At 40.8% G+C, this 21419-nt stretch overlaps 1 protein-coding gene and 1 long non-coding RNA gene across 2 annotated transcripts; both read right to left on the bottom strand.

Annotated features, from left to right (window-relative positions):
* Positions 1–2024: 2024 nt before the first annotated feature.
* LOC134196726 (uncharacterized) lies at positions 2025–4403 on the bottom strand. Its single transcript, XR_009972561.1, has 6 exons — positions 4308–4403; positions 4040–4116; positions 3925–3980; positions 3729–3860; positions 2287–2654; positions 2025–2219 (listed from the first exon to the last, which is right to left on the bottom strand). It is a non-coding gene; the product is annotated as an uncharacterized LOC134196726 (long non-coding RNA).
* A 1557-nt stretch (positions 4404–5960) lies between these two features.
* On the bottom strand, positions 5961–8688 carry LOC134196445 (glutathione reductase, mitochondrial-like). The gene is made up of 7 exons (XM_062665574.1): positions 7218–8688; positions 7014–7163; positions 6914–6955; positions 6788–6857; positions 6596–6727; positions 6407–6540; positions 5961–6340 (listed from the first exon to the last, which is right to left on the bottom strand). Exons 1-7 carry the CDS (start codon positions 7281–7283, stop codon positions 6170–6172), a joined length of 765 nt encoding a protein of 254 aa, XP_062521558.1. The 5' UTR covers positions 7284–8688; the 3' UTR covers positions 5961–6169.
* Between the last annotated feature and the right edge of the window lie 12731 nt (positions 8689–21419).

The following is a 21419-nucleotide window of genomic DNA, read 5'->3' as shown; positions in this document are numbered from 1 at the left end:
TCGTACTAGTGTGTTACTGTGTAAATGCGTGTAATGTGTCTTTCTACATTCATGCACTGCACTAATTTATTCCTCATAATGGGATTAGCGAGTCTTTGTTAGTCTCATCTAGAACATGACAAAATAACTAACAGTTTAAATATTATTAATTAAAATTATTTATTTGATAAATTAAAGTTAAGATATCAATTAGTAAAACATGTTTAGGTTCTTGAGAAGAAATACGATCTTGTGTGGACTGTGGCAAGGCCAAGGCAAGGTCCCACTGACATCTATGTTGACGCTATTCATACGCAATATGAATGATCTTTCGCAAACAGGTATTACTAGATGATTTAAGTGATTTGATATAATTTAAGGCGGATTTTCAGCACATTGTACAATACAGGTTTGAGATTTGTGCCATATGGTCTCGAAGAAGATGTGACTTGCAGCGCCAAGGCAATAGTGTGTACGGCAGACTTGCCAGCCAAAGCTGACATGCTTTGCATGAATCATCACAATGGCAAGTTCAGCTGCCTTGGATGTGAAAAGCCGGGTTGTCAGGTTGCTAGAGGACGAGGCCACGTACACGCCATCTATTTAATAGAGCTCTTGAGAAGAGAACTAATGAAAGTTTTGTACGGAACGCCCACCAAGCAGTTACTTCTAGTCAAACAGTACGATAGGTCTTGCATGGCGACAACGTAAATGTTCATGCAAGATTTTGTATTTAACTTTTGTAGGTTAAAGGAATAAAGTCGGCTTGTCCACTTCTTTTATTAAACGATTTTTACCCAGTCACTGCCGCAGTCATTGACTACATGCATTGCGTGCTACTGGGAGTGACAAAAAGTTTACTCCACCGTTGGACAGATGTTTCAAGCAGAGGCTGTCCATATTTCATCAGAGATGATGTTAGCTAGACTTCTATCTATCCATTTGTCTATTTATGCATCTCTATAAAACTTGTTTTATCTCTGTAGATCGAGACTGTAGATGAAAGGTTAAAAAACATCCACCCTCCAGATTTCGTGCGACGTTTGCCACGAGAAATTGGTAAATGGCTACCTAATTGGAAGGGTAAGATGACAATTAATTTGCCATTCCTATGCTGTCAAAACTGTTGATTTCTGCAAACTACATAGTAACATCCTAGTATATAAGTGATAATCAAACAAAATAAAATATACTCTTAATCAATCTAGCATCCTCTTCTAAACGCGAGTATGTCGTATTATGATTAAATATGCGTGTTTTCTTCTATCTATAGCATTAAATATGCGTGTTTTCTTCTATCTATAGCATCAGAATACCGATCTTGGCTGCTGTACTACCGCATTCCATGTTTGCAAGGCATATTGCCAACCATGTATTTGCGAAATTTTGCCCTTTTGGCTGAAGGCATGCATTTACTTCTTGCTGCTAAGATCAGCGAAGTAATGGTTAGAAGAGCTGAAGTTGTCTTGAACGACTTCTATTATGAAGCTCAAGACATTTGTGGTAAGTTAGCTTACAAGTTTATATCTTCTAAATTTGTAACCGACAATTTCTCCAACTTTAGAAAGCTCCAGTTTGGATTACTACTATAGTTTACTTAATGTTTACAACTCTATAGTAGTTAGCAATAGAGATATGTGCATGAACGCTACGATACAATCATACTGCATGTTGCATGTAATACAACATACTTTGTGGTAGGTATGCTATTTATATCACTAGGTTTTTACACTGATCTATATCCATGCAGGAGAGAACTTCTGCGGTCTCAACATCCACAATCTTTGTCATCTCCCCGACCAAGTGAGAAACTGGGGACCGTTGTGGACCCATTCATGCTTTAATTTTGAGGATTTGAATGGATGGATCAAGACGTTCTGCCACGGAACAGGAGACGTGTGTCATCAGGTGAGAAATGTGCTGCATGAGCATACTCATTGTCAATATCAAGACAGCACATCTATAATGCAGATTGTGAGAGCAATGTCGACGTGGCAGGCGAACGTAAGAGATTGTGCAGCAGATTCGTGTGACGATACTGCGTCAAACGCATTTATTCAAGACCATGATGACGTCTCTCCCCTATTCGAAATTGCATACGCGACTTTTGCAGTCTAGGTATGTGGTCGTTATCTTTCACTAACTAATGCGGTACACGCAATATTGCACATCTGTTATTCTTCAGAACCAAAAATTGCAACATTTTTCCACCATGCAAGCCCGGAATTTTGAGCAGCAACCTGTACGATGCAGTAAAAGAGTTAGATTCCAATTGTGGAGAGCTAGAGGAAGTGTCTCGCATCTTACATAACGGTGAAGTCTTTTACGCTGTCACCTACGAGAGGCACATCAAGAAAGAACCCTTTGTTGTCTTACTTCGCAGTTCGTCTGTTGCTATCATAAAGAAATTCCTTTATTCTAGACAGACCAACAGAGTGTACGTAGTCGTAGATGACTTTCAAAAGATGATGTCGCTATTTCGTGACCGACTGCCGATGCTAACGAAGATCAAGAAAAACAGCCAGGCGAACGAGAGGTATATACAATATCACTATTACCAGATGCTTTTTAAGCATGCACACTTGTTGATTTACACAATTTGTATCTTTCTTCTAGATCTTACATTGTCAGAACAGAAGACGTGATAGAGAAAGTCATTTACATGAACACCATCCCTACAGAAACATATGCCTACATTACTCAACAGCCAAACCATTTTGAGAAATTATGACTGCCTGTTGTATACATGCAGGCGGATAAATTAGCAAAGACAGTCGCTGAGGCTTTCTTTCTGGTCTATAGAAGATTACAGAAATTTAGAGAGAAGAGACAAGTATAGATCGTGACTCTTGATCATCAAATGCACAATTTCATTGATATTTTCCAGTATAGTCTTGACTTGTCGTTGTTCCAATTCTCGACAATACTGTATACGTACCTGTGTACGTATGGAAATAAGTCTGATATTAAAGCATAACTGTATTTGAATACAGGTTAATTGCAAAGCTCCAAATCTCTGAGCAGCAGCTACTACAACTAAATATACCAACCAGCAAAGCTACAAAATATTTCTCTGCAAACTTACACTTTGAAAGCAAAACACACACACACACACACACACACACACACACACACACACACACACACACACACACACACTCCACTACACGAGATCACGACCACAAAAACTGTTGAAACGACGTTTGACTAACTGGCACACTATGCGAGAACTGCATTAATTGGGGTGATGCAGTGATTTAAGAATGTAATCTATAGATTACGATCATTGGCATGTGTTATGATACACGTACATGACAAGCAATTTTAATACATACATACATAATTTTTAATACATACATACATAATACATACATACTATACAATGCAAAGCATGTCTAAGTGCCATGCCACGAAAAGTAAGTTATTGTTAGTATACCATGCTATCCATGGTGTACCATAAAACCATACTAATGTATCATGCCATGAAAAGTATGGTATTCATGGTATACCATGCTATCCATGCTTTTACCATGCTCAAAAGCATGGAAACCATGGTATTACCGTAAATTCCATGCTTCTACCATGCTCTATTTGACAGGGGTAGTATCAAAATGAAATGAAATGCAGACTAGATGTGTACTGCGCTATTCACATCGGTTTGAAACAGCTGATGAAACGAATTGATCAGCTAACAAAAAACGTATCAAAAAGTTTCTAGGAATTTCTAGAAATCCAGTGTATACACTTACCACGTCATTGAACCACATTCTTTCATTTAGTTTCCAAATGTCGCAATTTCGTATAACATTTTGTCTAATGATAGCCACAGTTTGTCGTGATTGCTCTTTCGACTTTGGTTCTTTGATCAAGACTTTATGAACCTTGATCACAAAGACAATCATAAAAGCAATATTCAACCATTGAGCATGACCAGAATTAATTTACCACTTTTTCAGCTGGAATAGGTAAGCTGAAGAGATGTTTGTCCTTGCTAAATAGAGCTGATAAAGTGTTGGATTGATTAGACAGACATCCACAAAATTATAGAGGCAATGCAAACTTTTTTTGTAAGCTATGTTTGCTTTGAAATTCCTTCCACAATTGAGCCTGTGGACCCTCGCTCAACGCATTATTTATCTGAAAAGCATGTCCAACTGTTGTATGCTTTAAGTTACCGAACCCCAAGCAAGACAGATAGGGTAGGCCACATACAGCAAACAAGATCGTATTCTGTACATGTGTATAACTACGCATGCATGCATTAGACAAGAGTTATTGTAATAAACAGATAAATAAATAAAGATCAACACACACACGTTATTACCAACCGTTCTGAGTGCTTTGTTTCGCTCCAGTCGCCTGTGCAAACATACCAAGTCGCAAACATCGTCTGCACACATTATACATACAATTACATGTAGATAAATGCATACACACACACACACACACACACACACACACACACACACACACACACACACACACACACACACACACACACACATACATACGTACATACACGTGTACCCACCACTGTGGGTGTACACTAAAACTAAACACCAAAAAGTGCATGGTCATTACTGACAGTCTGTCTATAATTTACACACACACACACACACACACACACACACACACACACACACACACACACACACACACACACACACACACACACACACACACACGCACGCACGCACGCACGCACGCACGCACACACACACACACACACACACAATAATTTGGTCAAATTTTGAAATTCTAAGAAAATGACGTCACATTAATTAATCAGAAACTTTGTGATACGATTGTATGCATTGTGAAAAGCATTTGATGTAAATTTTGATTTGTCAATTTTTATCAGCAGAAGTGACTGCATGTAATCGAAACGTCTGAAATCGATCGTTTGGTTGAATTTTGAAATTTGGAGATGATGTCAGAATAATCAGATACCTTGTGATATGATTCTATGCATTGTGGAAAGCATTCGATGTAAATTTTGATTTGTCAAGTTGAATTATAGCGATTTGGCGAGACATTACTAGTATGCAGAAAATGGCGTCTGTCGTGATTGACCACGTGTACTTTGCGCTGCTGATTCTCGTCAACAGTAGCCTGAACAAACATTGAACGAGTGCAGAAATGTTTGACTTGTAGTGTAAAAGTGGGAAGCAGCGGATAGAAACGGTCGGTGTACTAGAAGAATAGTTCTAGCGATACTCCTACTATGCAGAAAGCTAGTGTCACGTGGTCACGTGTACTGAGAGTTGTCTAGAAGCTTGATTGCCGGACTGGTGGAAGCAACTTCGCGTTCGTTTGTAGGTAGAATAGAGCTGCTTTTAGCATGAATAAATCACTGTCTGACCGGATTTAGCACGTATTCCTAGTTACCAGAAAGATTCCTGCCTTTTTGCAGAAATTACCAGAAACAAGATGAACAGGGCCGTGTGTATATGCCATAGAAGACTACGCCCCTTTCTGCTGTGCGACCTGGATTACAAGCCTCGCTATGCTTGGCAATTATGCTCGGCAATGAAGTATCTGTCTGTCTGTCTGTTTGTTGGTGAAGTTACTGAGTAACGCCATATACAGTACGTATACTGTACATCACAACGGCCCCTAGAGGTAGCAAGTACTGTTCTAGGCGGCGCAAGTAAGCCGATTTACCCAAACAATGTAGACGTGTGTAACATAAAAGCGATACAATGCGCTGATTTTCGCATCATAATACCGTCCAAGTCGGATTTTTGGTTGTAGCGCGACGCTAAATCGGCGTCAAGCAGCGCGAGTATTTACCCAAAGAGGTATACGCAGTAGATCTATGTTTAATTAAAAACACGATTGCGATTGAATTAATGAGTTGATTTTCGCATGATAAAAACTGTCTAAGATGCACCTTTTTAGACTGTAACGTTTCGTTAGCACCACTAACCAACAGTATAACCAACGGATACTTTTAGCTAATACGTGAACGGATACACACAGGTTGTGCAATGGCCTGTATAAATTCCAGCGTCAACGTCACATTGCATACATGAACCGGTTACATCTGCCTTTGCTTGCAGAATGTCCAATACAGCACAAGCACACTACAGTATATCATGACCAGCATACGACATCATGTATCTGTAAAGGCACAATTATTGAGACCAAACCAACACATTGAAAATCACATTAGATCTCGACAAAGCAGTCAGAGTTCAAGGAGCTGACTCTCGTTTAGAGTAACCAACTCTTCTCCTGTGGTTGGATGAATGGCTACCGTTCGATCAAAGTCCTTCTTGGTAGCTCCCATTCGTATAGCTACAGCAAACCCTTGCAAGATTTCATCTGCCCCTTTGCCCATGATATGCAACCCAAGAACCTGTAAAGCACAGTTGCACCAAAATATACAAATCCACACTTCATCTGTAGATGCAAGCTGAATAACTTTCTCGTCAGGCAAATGACAAATCAACTTCATCACTGTTCTCTCCTTCCGCTCAGTGACTGAGAAGTACATGCTCTGAGTACGAGAATAGTAAATGCTCAGCTTGTCTTTACCATACTTTGCAACAGCTTCATCTAAGTGCAAAGAGTGTAAGCAACGTTCGCCTGACAATGCTTAGTCTTTACAAACCTTGAGTCATGCCAATAGTACCAATAGGTGGATGACTAAAGACAACAGTTGGAATGTTCTCATATTCCAACCTGGCACTGGAATCATGACCAAAGATCCGAAGGGCCAACTGACGTCCAGCAGCAACAGCAACTACAGGTCACAACCAATAAATGTTAATAACAGTCAATACGAACCTGCCATGTAACAAACCAGGAGTGAGCAAATACTTTCCAGCCACATCTCCCAGTGCATAAATATTCCTTGCAGTAGTGTTTTGAAACTAAGATTAGCTTTCACAAACAGGAGTACACTGCAAGTTAGAAGATGGTGTCTTACGTTATCAACTCTGATATTGCCTTTGCTATCCAGTTTGACATCCTAGGATAAGAACAAAAGCCTACGGAGAAATATAAATAGCTTTTCCTGAAGCCCTTACAACATGTTCCAGTCCAATATCTGTGTTCGGAGCTCGACCAATAGCCCATATAACAACATTGTTTCCAGAAATAGTAGCTCTATGTTTATCTTCGCCACTTACAGTGTGAACAGTAATTGTGTCATCCTTCTCCTTGGTGAGCTTTTCTACCTAAAATTCGAACTTCCGAATAAGCATGACTGTCTGGGAGGTAAGAAATCTTGCCTGAGACTGGCGAACAATACTGATTCCAGCTGACTCCATTGCCTCCATTAGGTTGGTGCTGACCATAGAGTCAAATGAACGAAGAGCCTACAAAAAAAAACAAGCAGCATGTAAAATGGGGTTCCGAACGATTTCATTTGAAAGTTGACTGGTGCTACAAAGCTGACAGATGATCCAAAGTCGATACAAGGTCCAGAATGAATAGTGGATGGTGGTCTACCTCCAATCCAAAGCACCCTTAGTTTAGAACTAAGAAGGAAGGCGTGGTCCACACATGTGTATGATGTACAGACTATTGTGCCCCAAAACACACTTGGTCCTAAATGATCACTGAGTGAGAAAATTTTGTCTCAAGATTTTAATCCTGTATGATGTGGTGGGTATCGTGATAGCAATGATTTTCCAATGAGAGGGAAAGTTTCTATTACCACATTTCACTGAATAATTCCCACCTGATTAATTCTTCCTCCCGAATAGGTCCCTAACTAGAGACCAATGGCATTCTAATGTGTCTCCTGAATAATTCCACTGTCCTAAACAACGATCCCTGTAATGCTGATTCATATCTCATGCCCATACATATCGAAACATACACGGATATCACATTTCACTGAAGATGTGCTTAGTACTGTATAATCACAATGTGGGTGACATAATCCATGCAGGCAGAAGCTGGCAATTGTGATATGGATGTAACTAAAACATAGATGTAGTGATTGAGACGTGTTGTAAATGTAGTGACTTAAGAGCTGTTACCCGTATCCATGAAAAATTAGTCTCCCTCTTCCTCTCCTTCCTCTCCCCTCCCCTCCCAAATGGTCAAGAACAGACAGTAGCAGTTTGACTGACTATCATTCCTTGATAATGCTATTAGTGTTCAACCATCAAGTCTCAAGAGATATTGCTAACAATGCAAATTCGTTTAAGCAAATATTGAAGTCTGTGTACTAAAGTTGATGATGTGCCTCATTACAGTTTAATGATGCTATCTGGTCTGCTAAAGGTAAACCATCAAGAGAATACTTTATTTCCTCATTTAAATGCCGTAGCGTGTATTCCTTACAGCCCTCATAAGGGTGTAGCATCTATTCCAGTGGAGTGCATGTAAAAGTTTACAGATCATACATATGAACCTTGATTATGCTATGATGTAATCATTTCAAGAAATTTTAATATTCAAATTTAAAGAAAAATTCCTTTTCGAACATAAATTAGCAGCTCCTGCCTTTGTATCACCAAACAGTGATGTATTATCATCATAGACATTTGATGATGGTCTTGAACTCCTCTGCAAATGTCTCATGTACACTACTGTATTCAGGGACAGCATTTACTGCTTTCAAGTCTGTGGGCCAAGTCCAGAATTGTGACTTTTTCGTGCACCCCATGGCAAACCATTTCTTTCTAGCCTATCCTATGTAATTTTTTTAGTGATTACAAAAATGATGTTTTTATTAGCATCATAGTGTCCAAAGTTGACTAAAACAGCGTTTTCTTAAATAAAAATGTTGCTATAGTAACCAATAGGTAAATGAAAAAGAGAAGTCAGATTTGCTATCAAAAACATTTAGGTATGGTTGACAAGGTTTCTTAGTTAAAACAAAATCAGATGAATTTAACAGAGCTCAAATAGATGATGTATACGCATGCGAAGAGATCTATCGTTTCTCTGTGTTATCTAGTAGTGACCACTACAACTTTTAATTAAAATATAGTCAGTATCACTAATGCTGTTCGCTGTCACATCCTTGTACTGTAAAGGCATGCAACCCGGGAAGTGCTTTACACACATCTTCTAGCAACCAAGCAATATTTATCATGCTGAAGCAGCACCTTTGATTTTTTGACTCTGTTTGCCATATAATCTGTGCCGGGATCTGATGTGTGACCGAGCAGCCTGTCACTAAAACGTCACTATCTGGTGAACAGATGACAATATTTATGTGAGATGCTCTTGCGTTTGCTGCTTGGCTGGCGTGTAAAAATATTCGGGTACGTATCAGCTTCTTCTTCGCTGCATGAAATTCTGGAATCAATTGGGCAACGACAATTAAGCCTTCGATTTGTAGTAAACCTTGAGCAGTTGCTGCGGTGATACACAAATACACACTTTAACATCAAAGACGTGCGTATTTTGGTAGCTGCATGTCATTTCCTAAACAGAAAAGCAACAAATGCTCTTCTATTTGCTGCTGCTGCTGCCATGAACCTTTTCTGATGCGAGGAAGTATCTCATGATGATGCTGTAATAGGATGAAAGCAGGTGTGAGAATTGATGCACTGCATTTCTCTCCAAATTTTCAATTGGCAAATGCAGATAGTGATCAATCACGAAGAAATTCGATTTCTGGAAGATGGGGTATCGTGTAGAAGAGCGGTTCCATCAATTAGAGATAAGTATAACATGTTGTAAGCCAGACAAGGTCACTATATATATTTTATATTAATTGAGATAAAAATTGACGAGGTGCTCTGCTCTAAACTTAGCGCTCTCCCATAGTCACTGGCTACTGTTGATGAAGGGATTCAAAAGACAGCCAAGTCTAAAATGATACATTCTAATACCGGAAAATATGTGACTCCTGTACAATTTTCAATAAATACCACCCTTTTCGCATCCTTGCAGTCATGAAAACAACGATCTGTCGGACCAAAGTGTCGCTGGGAAACGATTGCCTTTCACTCTCGGTAAATGCAACACGGGTAAATGTTTTAACTTTACTTTCTCTGTGACACCCAAAGTCTACGTTAGGCCTCACCTTGGCCCTGCTGCAAGCTGGTACTAAGAGCTAGGTCGTATTCTACCTCACAGGGAGCAGTTACTCCAGAGCAAAGACCAACGAGATCATCAAAGTTATCAGCCAAAAGACTAGCTCGTAGATAGACAGTCATGATCAATGCAAGAATCGCATTCGATTGTCTTTGTAAACATACAAGCGCTATAGACGTATCTAGTTTCAACCTCAATAAAGTTCACTAACGCTCCGCAAACTACTATATTTGCAGCTTGTCAGTGAAGTGTAGCGTAATACAGTACAACAACATTTCAGGTACAACGGTCAAAGTACAATTTCTCACATCCTGCATGTACATGTTGACGTCACAACTTGGAAATAAAGTTTTAATTAGACTTTCTACAGCGATATTTATCACTTAATTGCAAGAGTTAACGTTTCGGAAGCTTCACAGTAACGTACAGTTAGCAGAAACCATCACAAGATCAAGATTTTGCCTCAACTTGTATAATGCACAATAGGCCTTGCGATTCCAGTTCATTGCTGTGTGACTAATTTGCAAAACGGTCTTGTTCTAGGTGATCGGACACGATCTGTGTCGCCAAACATAGGTATTCTCAAATATCTAGTGTCATACAACAAGCTCCAAGTGCCAAAAATTGGTTTGCCAAAGGGTGCACGGATGGCATTTTCTGAAGCCTTTTTCGCAATTAGCCCACCTACTTATTCAGTATGTGACAGGTTTATTCAATGGCTTGCTGTTTTTAGTTTCATGCCTACCTAAACAAATACCAATAAAGAACTTCTTCTTTCACTTGTCACTGCAGTTTATTAGTTTCCAACTCCTAACTTGGTTATATACGTTACAAACATAAAAAGGCTACTAGTACTAGGGAGCACCATATGCTTAGAAGTTTCTGATATTAAACATGATGTATATTCGAGGGCGGCCCTTATTTGGTGCAGCATTTGTCTGGGGGAGGCATTTAAACAAGGAACTACAATACTTAATTGGTTCTTCCAGCTTCTTTGACCTGTAGAATTTCTTCCAGCATTTTTGACCTGTAGAAGTGTGAATTTCCACAAATGTAAATCCTGTCCCTGTCCATTGCTGAAACTGCCTCTTAAATTTTCGTCCCAAACAACGCCATCACCAAATAGAAACATAGCTGAATACTGTCTTCAGTAGCAGCAGTTGCATCATTAGATTTGTATGTTGTGCCATAATTTGGTTTGTATTGTCAGAAATTAGCAGTAGATACTAGTGTTGCTGTGATAAATTTGATATATCGATGTGTCACAAAATTAGTATGTGTGACATGCAGACTACTTGCATATTGACAAACCTAAATGTGAGGGTAGGCACATGGGTTAGGCACATGTGTTATGAGGAATTGAGTTGTTGTTAAATACTCTTCTTAATGTGTTTAAAAGAGTCTTTTTAATGTGTTTGAAAGAGTCTTTCTAACAAAGTAGCTGCTAAAACATGCTATGAGGAATTTGGTCAATGTTAAAAAGAGTCATGCTATCAGGAATTCGGTCAGTGTTATAAAGAGTGCTTTTAACAGGTATTGTGTTTAAAACTCTTTTTAACATGTTACAGAGTCTTTTAGCAAGATAGGTGTTAATAAGACTCCTTTTAACACTGACTGAATTCTTCATAGCATGTGTTAAATAGAGTATTGGTGTTAAATTCAGTCTGGCATTAAAAGGGCTCTGTTAAATTCAGTTAGGTGTTAAAAGAACAATGTAGAATAATTTCCTAGATCAGTTGATTAGGTGTAAACTTTTTCAACACGTGTGTAGCATACCCTCAGACTGTTTACTCCAATGTGCACTGTTACATTCAGTCAAATAAAAGCGCATGTTAGACATTAGACAAAATGGCAGCTTCTTGGTTGTACAGAACTAACCATACTCAGTGTTAAATACATTATTAAAAACAATTTAATCCCTGTGAGAGAATGCATTTAAATAAATCTTTCTAACGCATTCAATAAGTTCATCTCTACGGTTACCAATATTAAATAAAACCGTTTGGTCAACGTAAAGAGAGAAAAATTAGTATAAGATGTAACAAATTTTATACGAATATGTTTAGGAAAAGACTAGTCCGACACTATTCAATGCTATCAGTTGTTAACTACAACATATAGTCGGGTTAGCCCACGCTAATTCAACAGGTGTACCTTGATAGTTGCACTGCATTTGTGAGAAATAAAAGGTCTGCGATTTTAACCTCGTTTATTTTCTATTTCAATTTTTGTTTGCTTCCAATTATAAGTAAGCCGAGTTGCAGACATAGCGTGCAATTCCTCCATCCTGTCTTGTACACACACATGCACACGCACATACCACACACACACACACACACACACACACACACACACACACACACACACACACACACACACACACACACACACACACCACACCACACCACACCACACACGCGGGTTGAATAATTTTTTCTTCTGAAATTTTTAGGTAGCGCACTGAAACACGAACAAAGGCTTTCAAAGCTTTGTTTGAAAGCATTGGCAAGTTCAGGTTCATTTAGTCAACAGTCAGTTTTTGGGCTCCAACTGAGGTCATTAATTAAAGTAATTAATAAACAATTAAGACTCAAAACATTCCAGTTGTGCATCAATAAGACGTATGAAGTAAATCCGATTGTATAACACAAATGCATACACTGATTAACAAATCCAGTTCACAATCTTCAAGGGACAAATCAGGAACAGGAAGATGAAACATCTTTCTATACACGCACCAAACTTAGACCACACACTCATACACAACTAGGAAACTTTCTGGTTCAAGCTCAAATCATGGAATTCAATCTCTCTATATATTTTCAATTCTACCTAGCAGCATTCCTAGCCCGTTCTCCTCTCTCTGCCCAAAAACCATCTTCAGTGGGCGGCAGGCACACAATCAAGACAATGCAAGTCCAGTTGATACAAGCACATCTACACAAGTAATCTGAAATATGGCCTGGAGCTTCCTGATCCTGTCGCAGTAACCAACACAAAGCAGGAAGCGTACTAAGCTGATGTGTCGTTGCGTCTAGTAAAGTAGATTGTGTAGATCAACTAGCTATACAGCTGGTTGATGAATGGAACTCGTGAAGCTAAAACAGGTCATGCATCTTACTTACGAAGAAATGAGAGCGGATGTCTGTTGGTTGCAGTTCAACAAAGAACCGGCCATTTGTCTAATGTCTAACTCCCACTGTCTGACTAAATTTTACAGTGTACACTGCTAAAACAATCAGGCAAATGGTACGTGTGTTAAAAAAGTCTAGACCTAACCAAGTGATTGGGGACACTACTATACATTTTCTTTCAACGCCAGACTGAATTTAACAGTCTTTTAACATCCAACTGAATTTAAAGACTGAATTTAACACGACACATACACGTGACCTACAGTCTACTTCCGCCATGCAACAAGGCAACTTCTTCTTTGGAAGCCTGTACAATTCCAGATAAAGAAGACAAGCTTATGTCCCTTCTTGGTGCATTACTGGGTTAGCATAAAAAGTCTAATTAGCTTAAGTTGCATTTAGTATTTATGCTATTAGCGTCTATGTATTGGTATGCATGAAAATGGGAGTCTGTCTTGTGTCTGTTTTATGTTGTGACACACCGTATTCGCCCATAATAAAGCCCTGGGCGTATAGAAACACTTTTCCCGGCCGTATTAAACCTAGGACCCAGGCATTATTTTTGGTCTCAGGCATAAAACGGCGTTAGAGGTCGCACGTAACTTTGGCACATGAGGTAGTCTAGAAAGAAGAGCATGCCTCCAACGTTTCTGATGTGGTGTAGTATGTTTGCACCCTGCTAAAAACACAGCAGCAACGTGCCGACGGCTATACACAGACGCAGATGTGACTGTGATAAATTGCTGTTGTCCCCGAAGTAGCTGCTAGAGAAAGCAAACAAAATGTCTCCCTCTTCAAAACATAAACCACTGAATTTGTCAAGACATTTCACAAGGATTCTTGCTGGATATGACAGACGAAATGCTTTAGAGACTAATTACACTCACGTGCCCACATCACTTACTAATCATAATGAAGCACTGTACAGTGCAAACCCTCTGTGTGCCATAACTTGCTGCTTGAATGTAATTAGTCAGAGCCAATAGAAGAGCGTGAGAAAGAGACTGACATCCGGTCGCATATTTGCCTCCCTCAGTATTCACGTATTACGCCGTTGCCTAACAGGTCAGTTGGTCGTACGTACAGGTATGTACCCAATGTGTTACTCTACTGAGCATTTCATGAGTCGGTAATTAGTGGCGTGAACACGTTCAGATGAGCTAATGTTGGCCTAATCATAGTTTAATAACCAAATCATAGTTAACCCGAGGCAGAGCCTCTAGTTACAGTAGTGATCTTTGTATTAAATGTAGTAGTGTTGATTCCCGGATGTGACTTTGTATAAAATAGATCAGATTGTCATTGGCTATCAAAGTGTCAGTATATTACATGATTACATGGTGTCAGGAAATGGGTGATGGACTCAAACCTCCCCAGCCTTTCCTGGGCGCACTGAGATGCAGGCAAGGAATGGCGGCAATGGCGGGAGCATTTCAAGTTCTATATGACAGCAACCAAGAAGGATACAGAAGACCCTGCGGTTCAAGTGGCAACTCTTCTAACTGCTACAGGTAAGGAAGTAATTGCTATTTACCACACCTTCACATGGGACAGTTGCAAGGAAGCAGACGATCTAGACAAAGTCCTTGCGGCATTTTCGAACTATTTCAAACCAAAAACCAATGACATTTACGTGCGTTTCATCAATTTGCAAAGAAAACAGCAACAAGGCAATTGATTTGAAACTTCTACACTGACATTCTACGGCTCGTTGAATCTTGCTTGTATCATCAAACTGAGAAATAAAAGATCATAACGGATCAGATTGTCATGAACAGTACATCAGACACTACGAGAGAGAAGCTTCCCAACAAAGCGGTAAGTCTCGAGCGAGCAGTAGACATCTGTAGATACATGGAGACGACCACCACTTATCTCACCTCCATGTCCGCCACCTCACCCCCGACAAAGGAAACCAACAGTCTCACAGCATATACCGTGAAGCAAACGAGACCGTTCAAGTGTGAGTATTGCGGTCAGGAACACCTACGGAAGAGCTGTCCAGCATGGGAAAAGCTTGTACTTATTGCAACAAACTCAATCACACAGCTGAAGTCTGCTGCAAAGACGTCAGGGACAAGAAAACAAACAAAATGACAGGTGACAATACCAGTTCCAGAGGACATGAGACCACGAATGCCTTGACGCCTACCACATCAGACATCCAGATGACAGAAACGAAGGAAGCCAAGCGAGACCACTTTGCTTATGCGCTAAATGAGGAGAACAACAACAAAGAGTGGAACATGTCTGGAAGAGCACACCCCTCTTCCAACTTCTTCCAGGGCAGAGCCGGAAGAGGTTGGAAAAGGGGAGTGCTCTTCCAACCAGCAACGGAGTTGGCAGCTCTTCCGACTATAGCATCAGATCTGTAGAAGTTGGAAGAGGGGCGAGCACGCGGAGCCTCTTCTGAAAGAGGCTGAAAGAGCCCAATCGAACACGCCCATAGTTCTGGAAGTGAAAGACAGTGGGCTCAAAGCCAACATGGAAGCTTCTTGCAATGTAATGCCAATAGCTGCATATCGAGTCTTATGCAAGGAGCCTCCTCACACTACAAATACACAAATTACAGCTTACGGTGGCTTGACACTAGATATGAGTGGCAAGACGCAACAGCAAATCACCTACCAAGGACAAACTAAAGTCCGTCCAAAGAATGGAGAGCCCATGGGAAAATTTCTCACATCTTGGCAAGTATGCCCCTACACCGTTGGTAAACATATCATTCGAGAGCACGTGACTAGGTGGAGTCAGATCTCTGGACAAATTAACTCTATTAATCCTGGGTTAGTAGATACAGCATGATTCCGGAAAGAGACTCCTCCAATGCATTACCGACAAAGAATACCGCCAGTAAATGACACCCACGAGACTAATTGCATTAATCATTGTTGTCATTCTCGTCGTCTCCTAAGAGGGTTTCTTCACTGTCTGAAGAGTCCTCTGCACCTACTAATCTTTCTACCGCCTGTTCTACCACGCCGTCTGACGTTCTGTAATGGTTTTCCACTTTCTGGATGACTTGGTTGACACACTTCTTCCATTTTGCCGCCGTCACATTTTCAACGCCTTCTCTGGCCAGTTCGAATGACAGTTGAAAGGACAGACCCTGACGTACTAAAGTAGGTAGATAGTAGGCAGTGAGGGCTGGGTAGCAACCATTGCTCTAATTACTCGTTTATCGATTGTTAGTATTACAATCCAGGATGATAACAATATTGTTGTTTCTGCCCTATATGTCTTATCTGGTAATCACATTTCCCACAGGCTCTTCCTTCTTTGAATCAATTTTAGTCTGCTGGAATTAATCCTAGTATGAGAAAATGTACCAACTCTGATTGGACTACCCTCGGTACGGGCCTTGGGGCTGCTACCTGTACATGCTGCAAGTAGTGTTTTTCACCAACATACCTACCCCCTTGTCAGGGCATGTTCAGATGTCTTCGAGGGTCTAGACCAATTACCTGGTGAGAATCACATCCCAAATCACAAGGATGCCCAACCTTTGGTAGAGGCAGCTCGACAAGTGCCTTTCAAGTATCGACACCAACTCAAACAACTACAGAACATGGTAAACGACAAGATCATGACACCAGTAACGGAGGCAACAGAGTGGGTAGTCCCATTGTGCTAGTTACGAAGCCAGGATCAACAAAACTACAACTTTGTATAGATCCAGGAGAACTGAATAAAGCAATACACAAAAAACATTATCACATAAAGACAGCGGAGGAAATCTTTGAAAGTCTTTCTGGTGCCAGATATTTCTCCACGTTACATGCCACTTCTGAGTTTCTTCAGATGCCTTTAGATCAAAAAGAGCAGTTACTTGACAACATTTGCAACTCTGTTTGAGAGATAGATACTTGTGTCTACCCTTTGGAATCTGCTCTGCATCTGAAGTTTTTCATCGAACGATCACAGAGGCATTTCTCGACATACCAGGAGTATTCATTTATGTTGATGACATCCTAGTCACACGCAGAATCCACAAAGGCAGAGCATGACAAATGCTTAGAGATGGTCCTTGAGCGCCGCAAGACTCTCAATCTGTGCTTGAAGGGCCCGCTCAAGAATTCATGTGCACGCAACAGACACACCCACACAAACTTGAAATCATGCCTTTATCCACACATTTACCATTTACCAGTTTGAGATAGCTTGCTGTTGAACGACAAAGCAATTTCTCGATCTTTTTCTTGTTGCACATGATGTAAAAATGCGTCTGGAACTTCGAGCCTAGTAGCTATTATGTACGATAGATGCACAATCTGCATTGTCAGCGGCATCCAGCACCTCTCCGTGGCTACTTTCATGCTCCAAGTTTCGGATGCCATCATGTTAGTGCACGATAATGGTCCGGTTTCCACCCATTTCAGGTCACGGGCAACAAGAAAGCGATCAAGAAAGTGCTTTGTCGTTCAACAGCAAGCTATTTCAAGATGGTAAATGGTAAATTTGTGGATAAAGAACCTAACACACTTGTTGTTAGCTTTCTCAACATGTAAGCACGAGAAGTGAAACTGCTGTGACGAACAAAACACAATTCGCATTTCTCTTGCAACCTGAGATGTTTGCTTGAATCGTGGCACGTTTTCAAGTTTGCATGTGTGTGTCTGCATGTGCGCGATGACTCATGAGCGAGCACCTTTAAACAAAGAGAAATGTCACTTTTGTCCATCAGAATTACACTACCTTGGACACCTCACAGCTGAGAGTATCAAGCCTGATCCATAGAAAGTGGAAGCCATCCAGAACCTTCCCACCCCATCCTCACCATCAGAAGCAGCAAAGCTACTAGGCCTAGTCACTTACCTATCAAAGTTCTGACCAGATCTTGCTACCATTGCACATCCCATTCGCCAACTAAACCACAAAGAGATTGAATGGACATGGGACTCAGTCCACAATGAGACACTATGGTAAATCAAGCAACTGGTGTCTGAGGCTCCCACATTATTATTCAATCTCAAACTTCCTATGACACTATCTGTGGATGCTTCACAGTTTGGGTGAAAGACAAATATAACAACAACGACACACGCTGGAACTAGATAAACACTTCATTATTACAGTGGCTCCACCCACATTCGGTCGGTTTTGCCAAAAACAACAGAGAGCATTTTTTGATGCAACCAAGAGATGCTACAACGTGTTTTGAACACAAAGATGGTGATTCTAGTCATTTCTAGACTACAAGCTGTTCTTGCAGCTGTGTTTTAGCTGGCTAGACAATGCAGACAACAATGTAAAGCTCTCTAGTTGAGTACAGAGGACTTGATTAATCACTACAAGCAATAAACAGCTTTGTCTTGCTGTTTGAGAGTCATAAATTCTAGGCAACGCGACATTGTCTCGCTTCAAACAATACAGGTGTCACATATTAGATGGTGCAACCCGCCCCTTTTCTATCGTCTCTAGAGAGAAGCACGAAGCGACAGACTTGACTCCAACATCGTAACTAGAAGAGAAGTCCCGTCCCCTCTTGACTGAATACCCAATCCATGATTAAGACGCTTTGTTCAGCAAGAACTAGCAGCTGTCCCATAGTAGATGGTTTTGTTCCATACTGGAGAATCAGACCCTTCCTCAAAAAAGAGCTTGTGGTGATACGAAAATTGAACTGATCAGCTTGAATCTAACAGCAATGATTTATGAATGATCAGTCTTTAATTTGATATAGAAAATGGAGAGGTAGCTTGCTTTAAAGCTTTGTGCCAGTGTCCCATATTTGAGAACATCCCATACTAGATCCAGGACTCTACACTTCGGACTTGAACAGTTCCATCAACATGTCTACGATCAAAAGTAATTGTGAAATCTGAAACCAGCCTTTACTGGGCATTTTCAAACCAGCTGACAGAACTTTCTCCCAGACTACAGCGCATGCGACTCAGGTATCTAAGATACCACTTCCACTTGGAATACCATCTCGGTAAAGATACAATAGTAGCAGATGCTCTTAGTCGCCTGCCGTTAGGAGCTGTATATACAAACATCATGATGCATTGACAAAAGAGCAGTTTCCTGCAACTATTGGAAAAACTATTCCCACTCCTCTGGGCAGAGAAAGATGTAGAGAAGCAACATTCAGGGAACCCACAATGCAAACCTTGATCCATTATATACAACATGGATGGCCTATGAAAGATGGCATGGTGTTCAAGGGTCAGCAGGCAGTGGCTCCTGTAATACTTTGCAAAACTATACTACAAAGTATTCATGACAGTGACTCGGGAATAGTAAAATGCATCGAAAGAGAAAACAATCGGTCTACTGGCTGGGTATGTTAATGAAATTAAAGACATGGTAGCAAGCTGCAGCATCAGTCAAGAACACCAAAGGTCAAATCCATTACCAGACTGTCATCCCAGCGAGGTACCCAATATCCATTCCAGTCAGTGGGGACGACTCACTTGAGTTAGAAGGCAAACACTATTTACTCACAGTCGACTACTTAGCAAATGGATCACTGTCTCTAAACTGCTGTCCACTAAGGCAGTGGATGTTCTAGTGATTCTAGGGCGTGTTCACACTTGGGTTACCCAAGTTTGTGCTAATTAATTATAACACCCCACTGAGCTATCATGCGCAAGGTGTGTTCTCACATGCTGAGCTTGTCCAGTTGCCTCTAATTAGTCATAATAGGGTGTGTGAACTCTAGCAGACTGCAACTGATTGTATCATGTACTCAAGCTACTCTTCTCAATTCCTGCACAAGAATTGAAACGTCTTCTGACTGCTTTCCGTCTTCGAGTGCCTTCTCTAGGTGTAGGGACCACATGCGTGCGATAGAACAGCAACGGTTGCATAAATCTACGAATGCAACAACGTTATTCACTACAGAATTCCGCAAGTCGTGCTGCGGATTCGATTTGCTCAAGGAAAAAACTGCCAGACCAAGTAGAGCAATCTCCTTTGATTCATTGCTGTGATACACAATATGAATAAACTGAAATGTTTTGACAAGCGCTAACCCAGCTAAACCCAGTGCTAACCCTACATTTCGGAAGGGCTAGGCTAGTCCTACTCTAACCCACATTCCTGTCATAAACTGACCTGATTATTGTAATTGGCTATGCTAAGCAGTAGCAAACCCAGTTCTAAACCCTAGTGTAAACACAGCCTTAGACAGTCACTTTGTGGACTACGGGATACCAGAATTGCTGTATTCAGAGTATAGTCCACAATTTGCCAATGCAGAATTCATGCTCTTTAGCCAATGCATGAGCTTCAAGCACATTATCTCAAGCCCCAGTTATCCAGCTAGTAATGTCAGGCAGAAAGAAGCATTCAGACAGCAAAAATGACAATGATGATGTTTACAGATGGCAGATCACTAGCTGATGTATTGAGAGTTTTACAAAACACACCCATCAGAGAGGTGGTCTTCCCTCTCCAGGACCTTGCTGCAAGGGCGTCAATGAAGAACACAGCTGGCCATAGACAAAGATGCTTATCTACGTCAACACAGAAATGTGCAGGTTATCAGATCGAAACTTGCAAAACTGCAGGCTTATCAAGCATTTTACTGGAGAAGAGGCAGAGTCACACCTCCAGTTTTGCAGCTAGGTGAACAGATTCTGATACAAGGCAAAAAGTGGATTCCAGGATGTGTCATTCAACACCACTCAGAACCACAATCCTAAGTGGTCCAAACCTCGAGTGGCAGGATTCTGCACAGAACTCGTGCCTATTTGAACAAAACCAACAAGGGTCATGACCTACAGATTGAGACTCAACTGGCACACATTCTATTCCTCAGCTCACACTCCCGTCTCCGGTGACCATTCATAGAGAACCAACTAATTTGTCCACACTTACTGAGACCACAACTAGCGATAAACTACTAAGAAACCAGATGCATGATGAACGCTGCAAGAAAACAAGATCCAGTCGACCTGTACATAAACCAAGACATTGGGATGACTATGTACTCTAAGAGGTGCCAAATGGTCGAGTAGACAGTACTGCTTATTAGCAGGTGTATGTTGAGTTCACTAAACACCCCAGGCTGGGAGAGTAGATGTCACGACGTAGTGTTGATTCCCGGATGTGATGAATTACTTATGCACGGGTTTGTATAAAACAGATAACATTGTTATTGGCTATCTTCGCGTCAGTATATTATAATTTTGACGACCCAACAACCCAACGAACCATTAGACGGATGTGAGTGGGTCGATAGACGGATGTGAGTGGGTCAATAGACAGATGTGGGCGGTATTACCGTATGGTTGTATGTGCTAAATTGTCACGAGAGCAGATGTTTCGCTCGTCCTTGTGATTAAGTTGTTT

This window comes from Corticium candelabrum, chromosome 21, assembly GCF_963422355.1.
Source record: "Corticium candelabrum chromosome 21, ooCorCand1.1, whole genome shotgun sequence".
In the NCBI taxonomy this organism is placed as follows: domain Eukaryota; kingdom Metazoa; phylum Porifera; class Homoscleromorpha; order Homosclerophorida; family Plakinidae; genus Corticium; species Corticium candelabrum.
This window is presented reverse-complemented; position numbering and strand designations above follow the sequence as displayed.